Here is a 14,569-nt window from a genome sequence, read left to right on the forward strand (position 1 = left end):
CCCCCCCCCCCCCGAAAAGCCATGTTAAGACCCTGTGCAGAGCATCTACCTGTCTAAACCAACCAGCAGCTACCAATTTCACATCCTGTGGTAGATTTTCAACTGTATACAGCAACCAAAGACCAATATGGAGCTGCAGCCCAGCCCATTTGCAGATTTATTTGCAGATTTAGTTTTTTTTTTTTTTTTTTTTTTTTTTTTTTTTTTTTTACTGATTGCAGTCATGGCAAACAGTTCTTGATCAGCATCACTGCATTCGCCAACAATTCAGGCATGATAATGCATTTGTGAAAAGATTGCCTCCTGTTAGCATGTTAATATGCAACAAAACAATCAATAAGGGCATTGTTCAATATACAAAACATCGCTATTATAAAGTCATTCCTAATATTATAGGACACATCAATACATTGTACTTACAAATTGTATGTCATACAATTTTGTTGGAGAACCTGGCCACTCTTTTCATTTCCCATGGGTGACCGAGCTTATAAAGACAAGTTTGACTGTACAAGTTGTACATGTACTTGCCAACCTTTGTAGAACTACAGACCTGTAGAACAGCATGGGTGCTGTTTTGAACTGACATGGGTTTAGTGTGACCAAATAATGATTAATGTTGCAAACTTTTCATACTCTTCAACTGCTTGTCACTGACTGAATTACAATATTATCCTCTTTGCAGTCTTACAGACAGTTGGGCTGCTGGTCAAATTTCAATAAGTTCAATCTAAATATAATTTTCTGATTGAGTATCATATCTCTTCCAAGGTCAGACTTTCTCGGTACAGGAAACATGCACTTAATGATTTGTGCAAGATATACATTATGTACTTGGTGTAACATGTTGTATACATGTAGTACCCATGTGCTTTTATTGCAATATACAATGTAATATGAAGAATCAAGTACACACATCAGTAATTGGATCATAAACCTAATCACTTAAACTTTTTGTGTGCGACAGTGATGGGTAAACATTTTGTATTTTAACAGATGGTTAAACATACCAATCAGTACAATGTAGATTGATAGTTTTGGCACATTTTATGAAATGAATTTTGAATTTTATACAATTGTTATTAAAAAGCCAGAGAACTGATAATTTGTAATGCATACAGAAAAGTTTCTACACTGCAAGGTACAAAAATTGGAGCCACATGTGAATGAAATCCAAACCCTATGGCTATTTTTTTTTTTTTTTTAATTCCTGCAGGGTAACTAGAGTTTACATGAAAAGCTGAATGAAGCTGTACTAAAATTACTTTGATAAACCCACACAATATTACAAATGCTACAAATATTACACATGCTGTATTGACAAAGGATATCAGTTCCCACACACATTTGTGTAGATATATATGCAAGGCACAATACAATGACAGGGTAGTGAAACCAAAAGATCTAACTGCCTTACGAATCTAACGTATTGTGTGATATCACTCCACATTTATCAATGAATTTGGAGGTATTATTTTTCTTCCGTGAAAAGGTACCTTCCACACCTCATCTGTCTCATGTTGTCTTCCAACTACATGTACCAAAGTCTTCTATCACAATGTGCTGGACAGAATTTTTTTTTTTTTCCTCCTTACAATGTATGTATCAATGAATAATTTGCAAGGTAAACTCTGCAGTATGTTATAAACTGGAATAACAAATTTCTGTCCAAATATAAAGGGTGATGTTCATATTCTAGCAGTTTAAAGCACTGCAGATTCACTTTCAGTTATGATTTGTGATTGAAAAGAAAAAAATGCATTGTTGTAACTACGAGAAGACCCCTGCAATTTCCCCATGTTGCTAAAAAGGATGTTATGCGATGGAGAGTTTATGAATGATGTGAAAGTAGAAATCTTCCGGTCACATTTTCTTACACTGTACAATGCTCTTACAGAAAACAAACTTTTCTGGAAACTTTCCTGCTCTAAGAAATGTCGTGAAAACTTCCCCTACAGGATGTTTAGAGGATGAACAAATAGTTTTGTTACATTGGACTGCTGATTTTTGTTTGTTTGTGTGTTTGATGTTGTTCTTTGTTGTTGTTGTTGTTTTTTTGTTTGTTTGTTTGTTTGCTTTTTTTTTTGGGGGGGGGGGGGGGCAGTGGAGATGAGTGTTTCTCCTCAGCAGCACATGAATACCGGTATGGTAAAAACCCTAAGAACTTGTAGCAAACTTGGGTGTGGGGTATAACCTACATTGTACGCCAAGACAGTCTAATAAATTGCTATATTTCACTCTGGTTTTTTGTTTTTTGGGTGTGTTTTTTTGATATCTCAGCCATTTCAAAACTGGAAGGACGTTTCATCAAATAAAGTTCAAAGTCCTCTTGAATTGTATGCTCAATAACATAAAAGGCATAATTTACCATTAATTTACAAAAATCCAGCCTTAGTTTCAAAATTGTTCTAGAATGTGAGTTAGGGATAGAAACCAATTAAAAGTTTAATCAGTACAATCAATATTAAGTATTGTTACATATACAAAATGTGAACAATAAGTATAATAAAAATGTTTCTAGAGACTAAACCGTCTACAGTCATGGTTTACTGAGAAAAAAAGTGATATCTCCTTATACACTTTTAGGCTTTATTGCAAAATGTTTGCATACAGTAGGATGTTTTGTGATAAACACAACTGACCTACTTGTCCACATATATGCATTAAATGTGATAACTTGAACACTTCTTAAATCACTGCTCCCAAAGGTAAATAGTAACTTTAATATAAAGTAGTTTGGAAAAGTATCTTGCAAAAAGTTATAGGCTGAATCCTCACCTCAACCAATACTACACCTGTATATCATCCCATTGAGAATCACAGTCTCAAACTGCATCTAAGATAAACAATTTTGTGACAACACTCGGCGGTAGCGAGCAAAACGTTTTTCCCACAAAACAAAGTGCATGGCAGTGCTCTATCAGTATAATATTCACTGTAATTAAGCAAAATATCTTTCTGTGCAAACATTTCAAGGAACACTGCAGTGCTTCCATTGTTCTACACCCCAGGAATTGACTGATTCTGTGACGCGCTATGTGTATTTTTGGCATGGGCGCAGCCATAGTGGGTGTATCAGCCGACCCCCCCTCCGCACTCCCCCACCCCTCTCCCTACATTAGCACGTGCGCAGAATGAAAAACTGCTTTAGCCAATAGGCGTCTCGTACTGAGTGCGCGAATGCTTGCTAGTGCGCGAACCTTTGTTACAAGTGCGTGAGAAACATGTTGCCCGGGGGTGGGGGAGAGCAGGGGGGGTCTGCTGATACACCCACTATGGCTGCGCCCTGTGCCGTAAAATGTCTGCTGCCCCCAACGAACCCGAATCGGTCAATACTCTACGTGTAAGTGCACCTTGCATTCTTTGCTTCTCCGTTCAAGCTGCTGCATTGTGTTGAGAGAGTTCTGTGCTCTGGTAGAATCACATACCGGTTATAGAATTCAAATACTGTATACGCCATTATTTTCACGAATGAGGAGGTCATAGACATTTTCGCGAGATGTTGTTTTCGTGAATCAATGCCGACGCTTACGTTAATGCTCTATTAACAAAGCGCCTGGAGACAATTTCGCGTGTTGTTAAATTCACGATCCAACGCGAAATTTGCGAAAATTAAACCCTTGCGAAAATAACAGCTTATACAGTACACAGTTCTTCTATGACACCTCTTTCTTCTCTCTCTAATTCTAAAGACATAATGTGCATGTCAGATTGTTGCTTATCTTATGCTATACAGCAGGTTGCTAAACCTGTTTAAATCTTTTTAAAGCCAGCAGCCATGTGGTTGGGTACATGTTATGATGGAGAGAGAAGACATCAAGAAGTGCCTCTTTTATCACTAAAAATATGGCTACATATGATATGAATTCAAACAGAAACACAGGCTATCACACATCCCCAGCTATGGGAAGTACAGCAGAGTGATGCAGCAGTAACACATGATTTATGCATTATATTATACAGTGCATTAAAAAAAAAAGAAGGTAATCCCAACTTTGGAGGGCTACTATTTCATAATTGTCAGCTATGGAGAGCGCAATGTTAGTTGTGAGGAAAGGGGAACTCTTCCTCTTTCCACTGGTATCTAATTATGTTGACAAATGTCATGCTTGAGTGAACACCTGGACTTTAAAAACATCAATGGCAAATGGCACTTTTTCCGAGTTTGCATGTTATTGTGAAGGAACAATGCATTCTCATTGCATGGATGAGATCTGTCAATGAAAGTTTCCAATTAGGCCAGCCTGTACGAATGCAGGTTTGTGTTTAGGGTTTGTGTTTACGATTTTTCCTAACATTTTATGGTCCATAACCTTTAACATGGCCACCTGTCCGATAATTTGGTCACTCCCACAGAGGACAACCCACACAGTCCATTTTTCTCTGTTCGCATTCAACACATGTATACATTGTAGCTCGCGACAAACCATGTCTTAAACATGAAGAGAGAAAATGGATAATGGTTTAGCCTTTGTGGGAAGGACCAAGTTATCAATAACATGGCAATGTTGAAGGTTATGAACCATAAATGGTTAGAAGAAACCCTAAACATGAACCTGCAGTAGTGCACGCTGGCTGATGATTCGACCAACTTCATTGACAGATCTCATCCATGCAGTGAGACATGCATTGTTCCTTCATAATAACACGCAAACTTTAAAAACGTCAATTTGTCATTGTTGTCTTTAAAGTTCATATGCTCAGTCATGCATGTTTGTCAACATAATCAGGTATCAATGGGAAGGAAGAGTTCCCCTTTCCTCACAACTAACATTTTACTCTCCATAGCCGACAATTATAAAATAGTAGCCCTCCAAAGTTGGATTACCTTTTTTTTTTTGATACACACTGTACAGATGATGTAGTGTATGTAAATCCCATATGTGCATGGTATTTGGATATCAATTGTATTGAGGAAAATCTTCTCATCCCAACCACTCACTTTATAGCAAGTTCTATCTGTACTGTACAACTCAACATCTACAACTACTGTATAAGAGCCTCTGTTATTTTCATGTACAGATATTTTCGCGAACGACGAGGTCACAAACATTTTCACGAATGTTGTTTTCACGAATTGACACCGACGCTATCATAAATGCACTATTAACTTTAGTGCATGGCTACATTTCCGTGTGTTGTTATATTCGCAATCCAACTGCGATTCGTGAAATTTGCGAAAATTAACCCCTCGCGAAAACAACAGCTAATACAGCATTGATTTCATCCCAACAATTTTGTCTCCTTCCCACAAGTATTTACCTGCCGTGGTTGTTCCAGAATCTTGAGATGCTGTTTTGTTTCTTGATCCTGGAGACCTTGCGATACAGTGAGCTGCAAAAGTTCCGGGCTATCATATTCATCCATGGGTATGCTACCATTTTGCAGCAAATTGTACATGTCACTGGGAATTTCCACTGACTGGACCGAGTCTGACGACTTCTCCTCCATCTTGCAATGCTTCTAAGGTCCAAATGTGATTCAGTACACCTGCTGCCCAGGCTACACTGCACTTGATGTCTGACTCTAGACAGAGCCGATACTGTCTATAAGGAGAAAAAGAGAGACCAATGGTTTGACATGTTGACTGTGATTACTTTGAACATAGTATTGTAATCTTGTAGTGTACGTTTAACATAAAGCTGGTCTCAAGTTGCATCCCAACCTGTATTGTCAGTAGTGTGATCGACATGAGGCAAGGAACACAAAATCTGACAAGCAATGCTAGTACTGTGATGCCCGGAGGGTTATGAAATCTGGCATCACAAACCCCTCTGTATTTTGCAGTCGTAGAACAAGACATGTTGGCATATTCAAATCCCTTGAAGAAACATGCTGAAGCGTTTGAACTAAGGACAGGTCTAAAGGACCAGGTCAAGGACCCTTTTGTGCTCCTCGTATGAGTATGATAATGAGTACATGATGTATTTGACTGACAAGTATGTCTACTTCTCATTTATAACAAGGAAAAGTAGAAATTACGCGGTGCGTAAAATATGTCCCCGCCGGAAGTAGCATTTAGTAGCAAAATGTACAATATAGGTAAAAAGATCAAGGTCAAAGGTCAAAGAAGTCAAAGGTCAAAATTCTATGTAGAAGTTTTGAAGCCCTCACCTAGTGCCATCACATAAAGCAAACGGAATCGAAATCGGGTTAGAAATGGCGAAGGAGTAGCATTTTGTAGCCAATGTACAATATAGGTAAAAAATCAAGGTCAAAGGTCAAAGAAGTCAAAGGACAAAATTCTGTGTAGAAGTTTTGAAGCCCTCACCTAGTGCCATCACATAAAGCAAACGGAATCGAAATCGGGTTAGAAATGGCGAAGGAGTAGCATTTAATAGCAAAATGTACAATACAGGTCAAAAATCAAGGTCAGAGGTCAAAGAAGTCAAAGGTCAAAATTCTGTGTAGAAGTTTTGAAGCCCTCACCAAGTGCCATCACTTAAAGCAAACGGAATTGAAATCGGGTTACAAATGGCGAAGGAGTAGCATTTTGTAGCAAAATGTACAATTTAGGTCAAAAATCAAGGTCAAAGGTCAAAGAAGTCAAAGGTCAAAATTCTGTGTAGAAGTTTTGAAGCCCTCACCTAGTGCCATCATATAAAGCAAACGGAATCGAAATCGGGTTAGAAATGGCGAAGGAGTAGCATTTTGTAGCCAATGTACAATATAGGCAAAAAATCAAGGTCAAAGGTCAAAGAAGTCAAAGGTCAAAATTCTGTGTAGAAGTTTTGAAGCCCTCACCTAGTGCCATCATATAAAGCAAACGGAATCAAAATCGGGTTAGAAATGGCGAAGGAGTAGCATTTTGAAGCAAAATGTACAATATAGGTCAAAGGTCAAGGTCAAAGGTCACAACTGAAATTCTTTATAGAAGTTTCAAAGCTCCCATGTAGTGCTATCATATAAAGCAAACAGAATCAAAATCGGGTTAGAAATGGCGAAGGAGTAGCATTTTGAACATTTTGATCACACACGGACGCACGGACGGACGCACGGACGGACACACGGACGTACGGACGGACACACGGACACACACACGTACGGAGCCCGTTTCATAGTCCCCTGCTCGAACTCGTTCGGCGGGGACAATAATGACATTTGCTGGGTCAGTTTTTCGCTTCTTAGACAGACACCATTGATACATAAGCTATTGCGACGGTTTCAACCGTTGAAACGCAACTTTGACCCAGTTCCCCCCGCATAAAAATGGTTATTATTATTTTTTCCAGCTTGGTTTTCACACCAATCTGGAAAAAATACATACAGGATTAATCAGTAAACATTTTGACTCACCTCTTCCACTGTTTCCTCCTGTTTTCTGGTTGTTTCCTCCACTTCTTTGCAGCGCTCCCCAATTCATCGCCACCTTCGTTTGAAAAATGACCGCACAAACGTCTGTGGCAAGCCAAATGCTCATTCACAATATTACGAAGTTAAATTTAGCGCTCGAACAACTTACTAGTACTTTAATTAGTCAATAAACGTAAGTGTACCGATATAGTGATTGTATGGAGCATTTGGCTTGCCATAGACGTTCGTGCGGTCATTTTTCAAACGAAGGCGGCGATGAATTGGGGAGTGCTGCAAAGAAGTGGAGGAAACAACCAGAAAGCAGGAGGAAACAGTGGAAGAGGTGAGTCAAAATGTTAACTGATTAATCCTGTATTTTCCAGATTGGTTTGAAAACCAAGCTGGAAAAAATAATAATAACCATTTTTATGCGGGGGGAACTGGGTCGAAGTTGCGTTTCAACCAGAATGGTTGAAACAGTCGCAATAGCGTATGTATCAATGGTTTCTGTGTAAGAAGCCAAAAACTGACCCAGCAAATGTCATTATTACCTCTGCCAAGGGGGGAGGTTATGTTTTCATTACCGTTGGTTTGTTTCGGTTAAGTTAGTTAGTTCATTCGTTCGTTCGTTCGTTCGTTTGTCTGTGTGCAAAATAACTCAAACAGTAGTCAACGGATTGAGATGAAACTTGCAGGAAAGGTTGAGAATGACACAAGTAACAATAAAACGATTAACTTTTGGTAGTGATCCGAGAATTTTGGGGGGATTTATGAAGGATTTTTGATATTTTGGCAGGTAGGGTCAATGAACTTGGGAGTTCAAAGCTGCGCGTATTTGAGGTTAGTTTCTGCCAGGGCAAGGCGTGCGATGCAGCTGAAGGTTTATGACGTAACAAAGGCTTCTGTTGGGAAATTGGGCGGCTTTCAGCACACAAATGCAGTACGTATGGGTGGAAATCAGTGATCTCTGTGTGGAAGAACAAGATCAGTGTGGGTGGAAATGGGCTGCATGCTTGGCAGCAGCAGAGGTATGCGCTCTCACTCTCATGACAGAGTGCTTCTCTAGTTATAAATGAGAAGTTTTTCGCGGAATTAGACATACTTGTTGGTCAAATGATGCATGTGCACATAGGTCTAGCACTCCAGTAGCACTAGCAGGATAGTAGTAAGCCTAGCTAGTACGACTCTAATCTTGATTGAGTGATACAATTTACAATAAACTGGTCAAGTGTCTCAAGGTTAGAATGTCCTCGTTTTTGTGGCTGGTGTGGACGCTCACGAGTCATGGCATGGATCATGTAGAATGCAACAGTAAATAGATCTAAATGCTTGTAGTTGGAGGCATGCTTAGTTAGCATCGAACCACTGTGTCCGATGGATGTCCATTCTCATTCATGCTATGGTCCACATGCCCAGCCCCAGGCAACAACACTGTCTGTATGTATGATCAGTGACAGTGTAAATATCAGCTCTCGGACTCGGTCTCATATCACGTTGCATACTCTCCGTCAACTAATTGCAAAGTTCAATTGATGCAACACGTAAAATACGGAGAATCACTGCCGCAACAGATACACCTACAGAATCTGATTATAATAAATGGTTGGAATTTTCGACGGAAAGCTCCAGATAGAGCTAAATGTTGCTGGCACAGCCGCCAATACAACAGGAAATATCTCACCTCACCGACGCCACACGAGCAAGTCCTCTGCGACTGGGCCGAACGAAGATCTAGAAATTTGTCGTACACTTTGTATCACACACGAAGATTGCTTGGGAAGAAAAGATCAACGACCAGCCAGTTATCAATTTATCTATCAAGTTCCAACCACGATGCATATAGCAATGTCTAACCAGATGATTGTGACGCCTGTAGCTATATTATGACGGGGTAGATTCCCTTCTTTGAAGCTCAATTTGAGGATCTAGTTAGCAAGAATCTATATATAGCCCTGAAAATTACGACATGCGACGCGTACTCACTCATCCAGTAATTTCGGGACTTTTTACATGTGCTGAAATTAGCAAATAAATATTGCTACGGTAGCGTTCAATATCTAAAGACGCAAGGAAAATTAAGCGGGGGAAAAAAAAAAAACCGAGAGAAGTGAAGGCGTGTTAAAGACATCTATCCACGTGAAGATGGAGGAGTGTCATTTCAAAGTGAATTCAGGGTACAAGTAAATTCAAGGCAAAGTAATTATAGCTGTCAATATCGCAAGAGGCACGACAGAATGTCACCCGGGCCGTCAAAGTTTAATGTACATTTATGTTTATCAACGAAAATGAGAAAATCCTCCCCATGTTCTGCTGGTATAGATAGACTGGGAAACAATCTTATTTCCCAATGTTTATGGGAGACACAAAGTTGATGTGTATTTTTTAAATTCTAGAAATTTCATAATGAAATAGCTGCAATATATGCCCTAAACAGCATAGTAATTTGTGCAAATAATAATTGTTCATATAATCTCTCTCTCTCTCTCTCTCTCTCTCTCTCTCCCATTTTCTCTCTTTCTCTCTCCGTGTACACACAGCATAATTATGTTAAGTTTATAAACTCCTTCATTTATATTTATGGACCTAAGGCCTACAAAAAGTGTCGTGTCATGCCGTGCCTAGGCAAGCTCCATGAGACCCGCCAAGAGTTTCGCTCCATCCCTTACAATATTGTGCGATTTATTCAGTCCAAAAGACTATTAGACTTGTTTGAGTATTTGATAGCATTTATACCAAAATACGTGCACGTAAAAGCTACACAAATGCATTTTACTGACATAAAATATTATGTATTAATTTTTTGATAAATACACATTTATAAATGGTGGTAAAATGTTGAGAATATTGGCTTATTTATTCATGTAATTGTATACAATGACTGGAAAAGCAAGGCTAACTCATTATGTACTTCCCCTATTTCACGGGATGGGGCTATTGTGGGGAAATCCCTTCTCACAAATTTTCTGTTCGCGGACTGAGTGTGTCAACGGATTCTCACTTACGTTGTGGTAATACCTTCACTTGCCACAACTCTTTCAGCAAGACTTAGAAGTAATTTTATAAGGCCTATTCAGTTTGTTTGAATTCAGTCAGTTTATTGTTCTATTCTGGAAAATTCTGTTTACTAACATAATATTTTTTGATACAGACTATGAAGTAACTTATGTAACAGTTACAGGATATAATTGATTCGTGGCAAAATCAACACTCTATCATAATTATCATCAACGACACTGTATTTTTGTGGTTTTGTGTATGTGTGGAAATACTGACACTCGTACAGAGATCTTCAACTTTTGCTCTGGTGAGCCCATTGTCTAGTCTCCCTGTCGCACAATTTTTCCAGAATCTTCAGCCATCTCCTCTTATTTGCAAGCTATATTGATGATCCAGACCACGCAATCACAATAGCAAGGGGTTATGTTTGACCCTCCTTGCATTACATGCATGCTTTCAGTCACGGCCATACAGAACGGTTACAGCTCGTTATTCCGAAGGTTCGTTATTCCGAAGGCTCTTCAGTCCGAAGATTCCTTATTCCGAAGGTTCGTTTTTCCGAATTTCATTTTCGGATGAACAAATCTTTGGAATAACGAACCTTCGGAATAACGCCACGTAATGTTCGGATTAACGAACCCTTTTTCATTTTCGGATTAACGAACCTCTAGGTATAGGGAATTTGCGTGTTTCGGAATAAAGAACCTTCGGAATATCGAACCTTCGGAATAACGAACAGCACCCTAAAGAACATGGGTCCTGCACACTGATATGCTCCACTTACCATACTATAGTTAATGGAATGGATCCATGTAAGGAGAGAATATCCAGTGGGTACTATAAATCCCTTTTGCATGCAAATTTTTGAAAAATTGGTGAGAACACTTAGGTATTGAAGCAAACACTATTTGGAAACCTCCTGTAAATTTTGAACTCAAGAGGATCTTTATTTGTTTAGATAAATAGATCGTTTAAGGTTTGAATATTTTTTTTTTGTACTACGAAAAAATTACAAATCTAAACTACTAGTCTAGTTTTACAGACCTGTGTGATGCACTTAGTTGCACATGAGTATTAAGTAGTTCATGTAAGTGGTGTGTGTTATTATTTGCCATCGATAACAAAGTAAGAGAGCTAGTGAATTCTTGTTTTCTGACAGCTTTAACATGCATATCTTTTGTTCGAAGTACAGGTATAAGTATCATATTACAACCACAGGAGGATTATGCAGCTGCGCCTATTATAGAATACAGGAATACGTTACGGTGAGCGTTTGGTGCATTATTTGAATTTTAACGGCTAACAACATCTAGCTTTACAATAGTCTTGTTATTCTGGTGGAATATATCATGTTCTGTGCTATTTGGGAAGGAATGCAAAATGGATGGCCCATCTTTAAATCTTTTATTCAGTTCCATGCTATGATCCCAAATATACCGAAATAACTGACTCTCTGCGAATGCTTTGGTTATGTCGAAAATGGAGATTAAACGTGATACTGTCGGGTTGCTATGTGGAGAGTTGAGGGTTAGGTAGGAATCCTTCCCCCCCCCCCCCAAAAAAAAAAAGAAAAAAAAAGATCAACTGGAGAACACGGAATATTACTAAAAGAGCACGCCACGGGGGTCTGACATTCAGGAGGGGTGATCTGTGTAATGTACATACTGTACGTCCGTACGTCACTGCATGTCAGTGTATACATAATACTACGAATACAGTCCAGGAAGTGGACTAGGGTCCGACTTGATGACGATGGGTTCAGCGTGCGAACTCGTTGTTGTCGTTGTTATGAGAATATCCATCGTCGCAAAACTCTCCATTCTTCCTTTTTGGAGGGTCAATATAATTTACCAGCTGCAATGCGTGCTTCTTCCTGTTATGTAAGTCATCTATAATCAAAACACATAAAATTCGATGTTTAGCCCGGATACTTCCCTTCCCTCCCCTGGGGGAGGAGAGTGACCTGGCGCGTCTCTTTCCCGCGTCGCGGGGACCAAATGTGAACGCGGGGACTCCTGCTGATATGATTAATAAAGGTACATGTACAATATGTCAAATGCTATGCATATTCAATGTTCTTACGGTATAGATTCAAAATTTATTTGTCTTGATATAGGTAGGCCTACCTAACTAATTTTGAGGAACAAACAGTGGCGGATGGGCGCATCGGGCGCGCCCTTTATTTTCATTTGTTAAGATAAAAGAAATAAACAGAGAAATGAAAGGGGCGCGTGCTCCCCTTCCCCTTATCTTTTTTATTTTAGCCCCCCCCCCCCCCCCCTTTCCGGTATTTTTGGATCCGCCCCTGACAAAGTTCAGTCCTCGGTAGAATAAATTCAGAGACTGCCACATTGGGCATTTATCTTTCTTCTTCTTCTTCTTCTTCTATTAAAGGACAAGTTCACCTTCATAAACATAAGGATTGAGAGAATGCAGCAATATTAGTAGAACACATCAGTGAAAGTTTGAGGAAAATTGGACAATAGATGCAAAAGTTATGAACTTTAAAAATTTTGTGTTGGAACCGCTGGATGAGGAGACTACTAAGGCTCGTGATGTCATAATATTATGAGTACAACAGTATAAAGAAAATGTAAAGAAAATTCAACATATTTTCACTTATTTCGCATAATAAAAGAGCACTTGACTTGCCTCTTTCTAAAGGCAATGGGAATAATATCACCCATAACATATTATGTCAGTAACAAGGGAATGTGTACTTTTTTCAAAAGATGAAATTTTGTGAAAATCTCTTTAAATTTTCTTATATTCTTGTACGCATGTGGCATCATACACTGCAGTAGTCTTCTCATCCAGCGGTGACTGCACAAAAACGTAAAAAATTCATAACTTTTGAACGGATTGTCCGATTTTCCTCAAACTTTCAATGATGTGTTCTACTAATATTGCTACATTCTCTCAATCCTTTTGTTTATGAAGGTGAACTTGTCCTTCATGCTTGAAGATAAACGCGTTGTTTTTGTGTGACCACTTCACCGGGTTAGCACCCTGCTCTTTGCGACGAATGAACGATCTTTTACGCACATGAGTTGTGACTCTCTCACGCAAGGGACCTCCATTTTGTAGATCCGATCGAGGGACAGAGTGTTTTTGCCTCTTATAAGAGGGGACGGTATGATTACACACAATGACATGCACTGTTCTTGCACTATACACATAGTACAATGCAATAAACCAGAAGTGTGATTCTATGGATCTAAATCAGATGTACAGTATGCATAAGATAAGTGAGATGGGTGTGGTCTAGGGCAATAACCCCCATGGGCAATTACCCCGGACCCTTCCCTTCCCCTAACCCTAATCCTAATCCTGAACCTAATCCTAACCCTAACCCAAACTGGACACCCTAAACCTAATCCTAACCCTTATCTATACTCTGTCCTATTATCACTAACCAGTATTTAGCCGGGGGTGGAGGGGCCCGGGGGGGGGGGGGGGGGTTGCCCTGATACGGATGTGTGAGATGCCAATACAACACGAATACGAACAAAATAAACATTGATCGAATTAGCCGATGGGTATAAAATTGGAGCTATTGAAGGTTCAAGTGATAAATACGAAAATGTGGAAAGCATTGCAGCCATTCTGATCAACATGGAATAGTAATTATTCGTATAGTCTGATCCAACTCCCCCCCCCTTCCATAGGTAATTTATAGTTAAATTTACTGCCGTTCCTAATAGATCCCTGACAAACATAGCATAAATAAAACAGAACCGGTTTTAGTCGCTTTGAAGGGCCAAGTTAGTCACAGAAGTATAGCGCTTTGGCAGGGACACAACGGCCATTCATGTAGGCCCTGCATACAGTAATTATATATGACCAAGACGTGACTCGGAAAATGCCTGTGAAATGTTGACCTCTGGACCGCACATTCACAATGTTATACACCTGTATTTTATACTAAGTGCCAGAGTCATGTGACCGCGCCCCCCCCCCCCCCCCCAAAAAAAAGCGTTGTGGCGTAGAGGGCGTCATCATTTAGATCCTTTCTGGCCCATTGATACTGAATGCTATCACACTGTCATTATTAGATGCGAATGATCTCAGTGATTACAGGGGCCGCGGAACCGGGGGGGGGGGGGAGGGCTGGGGGGCTGCAGCCCCCCCCCCCCCCCCCCCCCCCACACCACACACACACAAAAAAAAAAAAACACACGTGAAAAAAGAAATAAGAAAAGAAAGAAAGAAAAAAATTGGGAAAAATCGGGGAAAAATCACAACACACATGAATTTGAATTTCCAAAGATTCCGCCCT

At 39.6% G+C, this 14,569-nt stretch overlaps 2 protein-coding genes across 2 annotated transcripts in view; one reads left to right on the forward strand and one right to left on the reverse strand.

Moving 5' to 3' along the window:
- The window catches only part of LOC140228714 (nuclear factor NF-kappa-B p105 subunit-like), a 28,091-nt gene extending 22,549 nt beyond the window's left edge, over positions 1 to 5,542 (reverse strand). Inside the window, exon 1 of the mRNA XM_072308992.1 lies at positions 5,263 to 5,542. Coding sequence (XP_072165093.1) covers positions 5,263 to 5,451 — 189 coding nt within the window. The 5' untranslated portion in view covers positions 5,452 to 5,542. The remainder of the gene's footprint in view (positions 1 to 5,262) is intronic.
- LOC140228291 (small ribosomal subunit protein eS24-like) overlaps positions 1 to 14,569 on the forward strand; it is a 109,186-nt gene that overhangs the window by 29,681 nt on the left and 64,936 nt on the right. The gene's annotated exons all lie outside the window — the stretch shown is intronic.

This window comes from Diadema setosum, chromosome 5 (genome assembly GCF_964275005.1).
Source record: "Diadema setosum chromosome 5, eeDiaSeto1, whole genome shotgun sequence".
NCBI classification, from domain to species: Eukaryota; Metazoa; Echinodermata; class Echinoidea; order Diadematoida; family Diadematidae; genus Diadema; species Diadema setosum.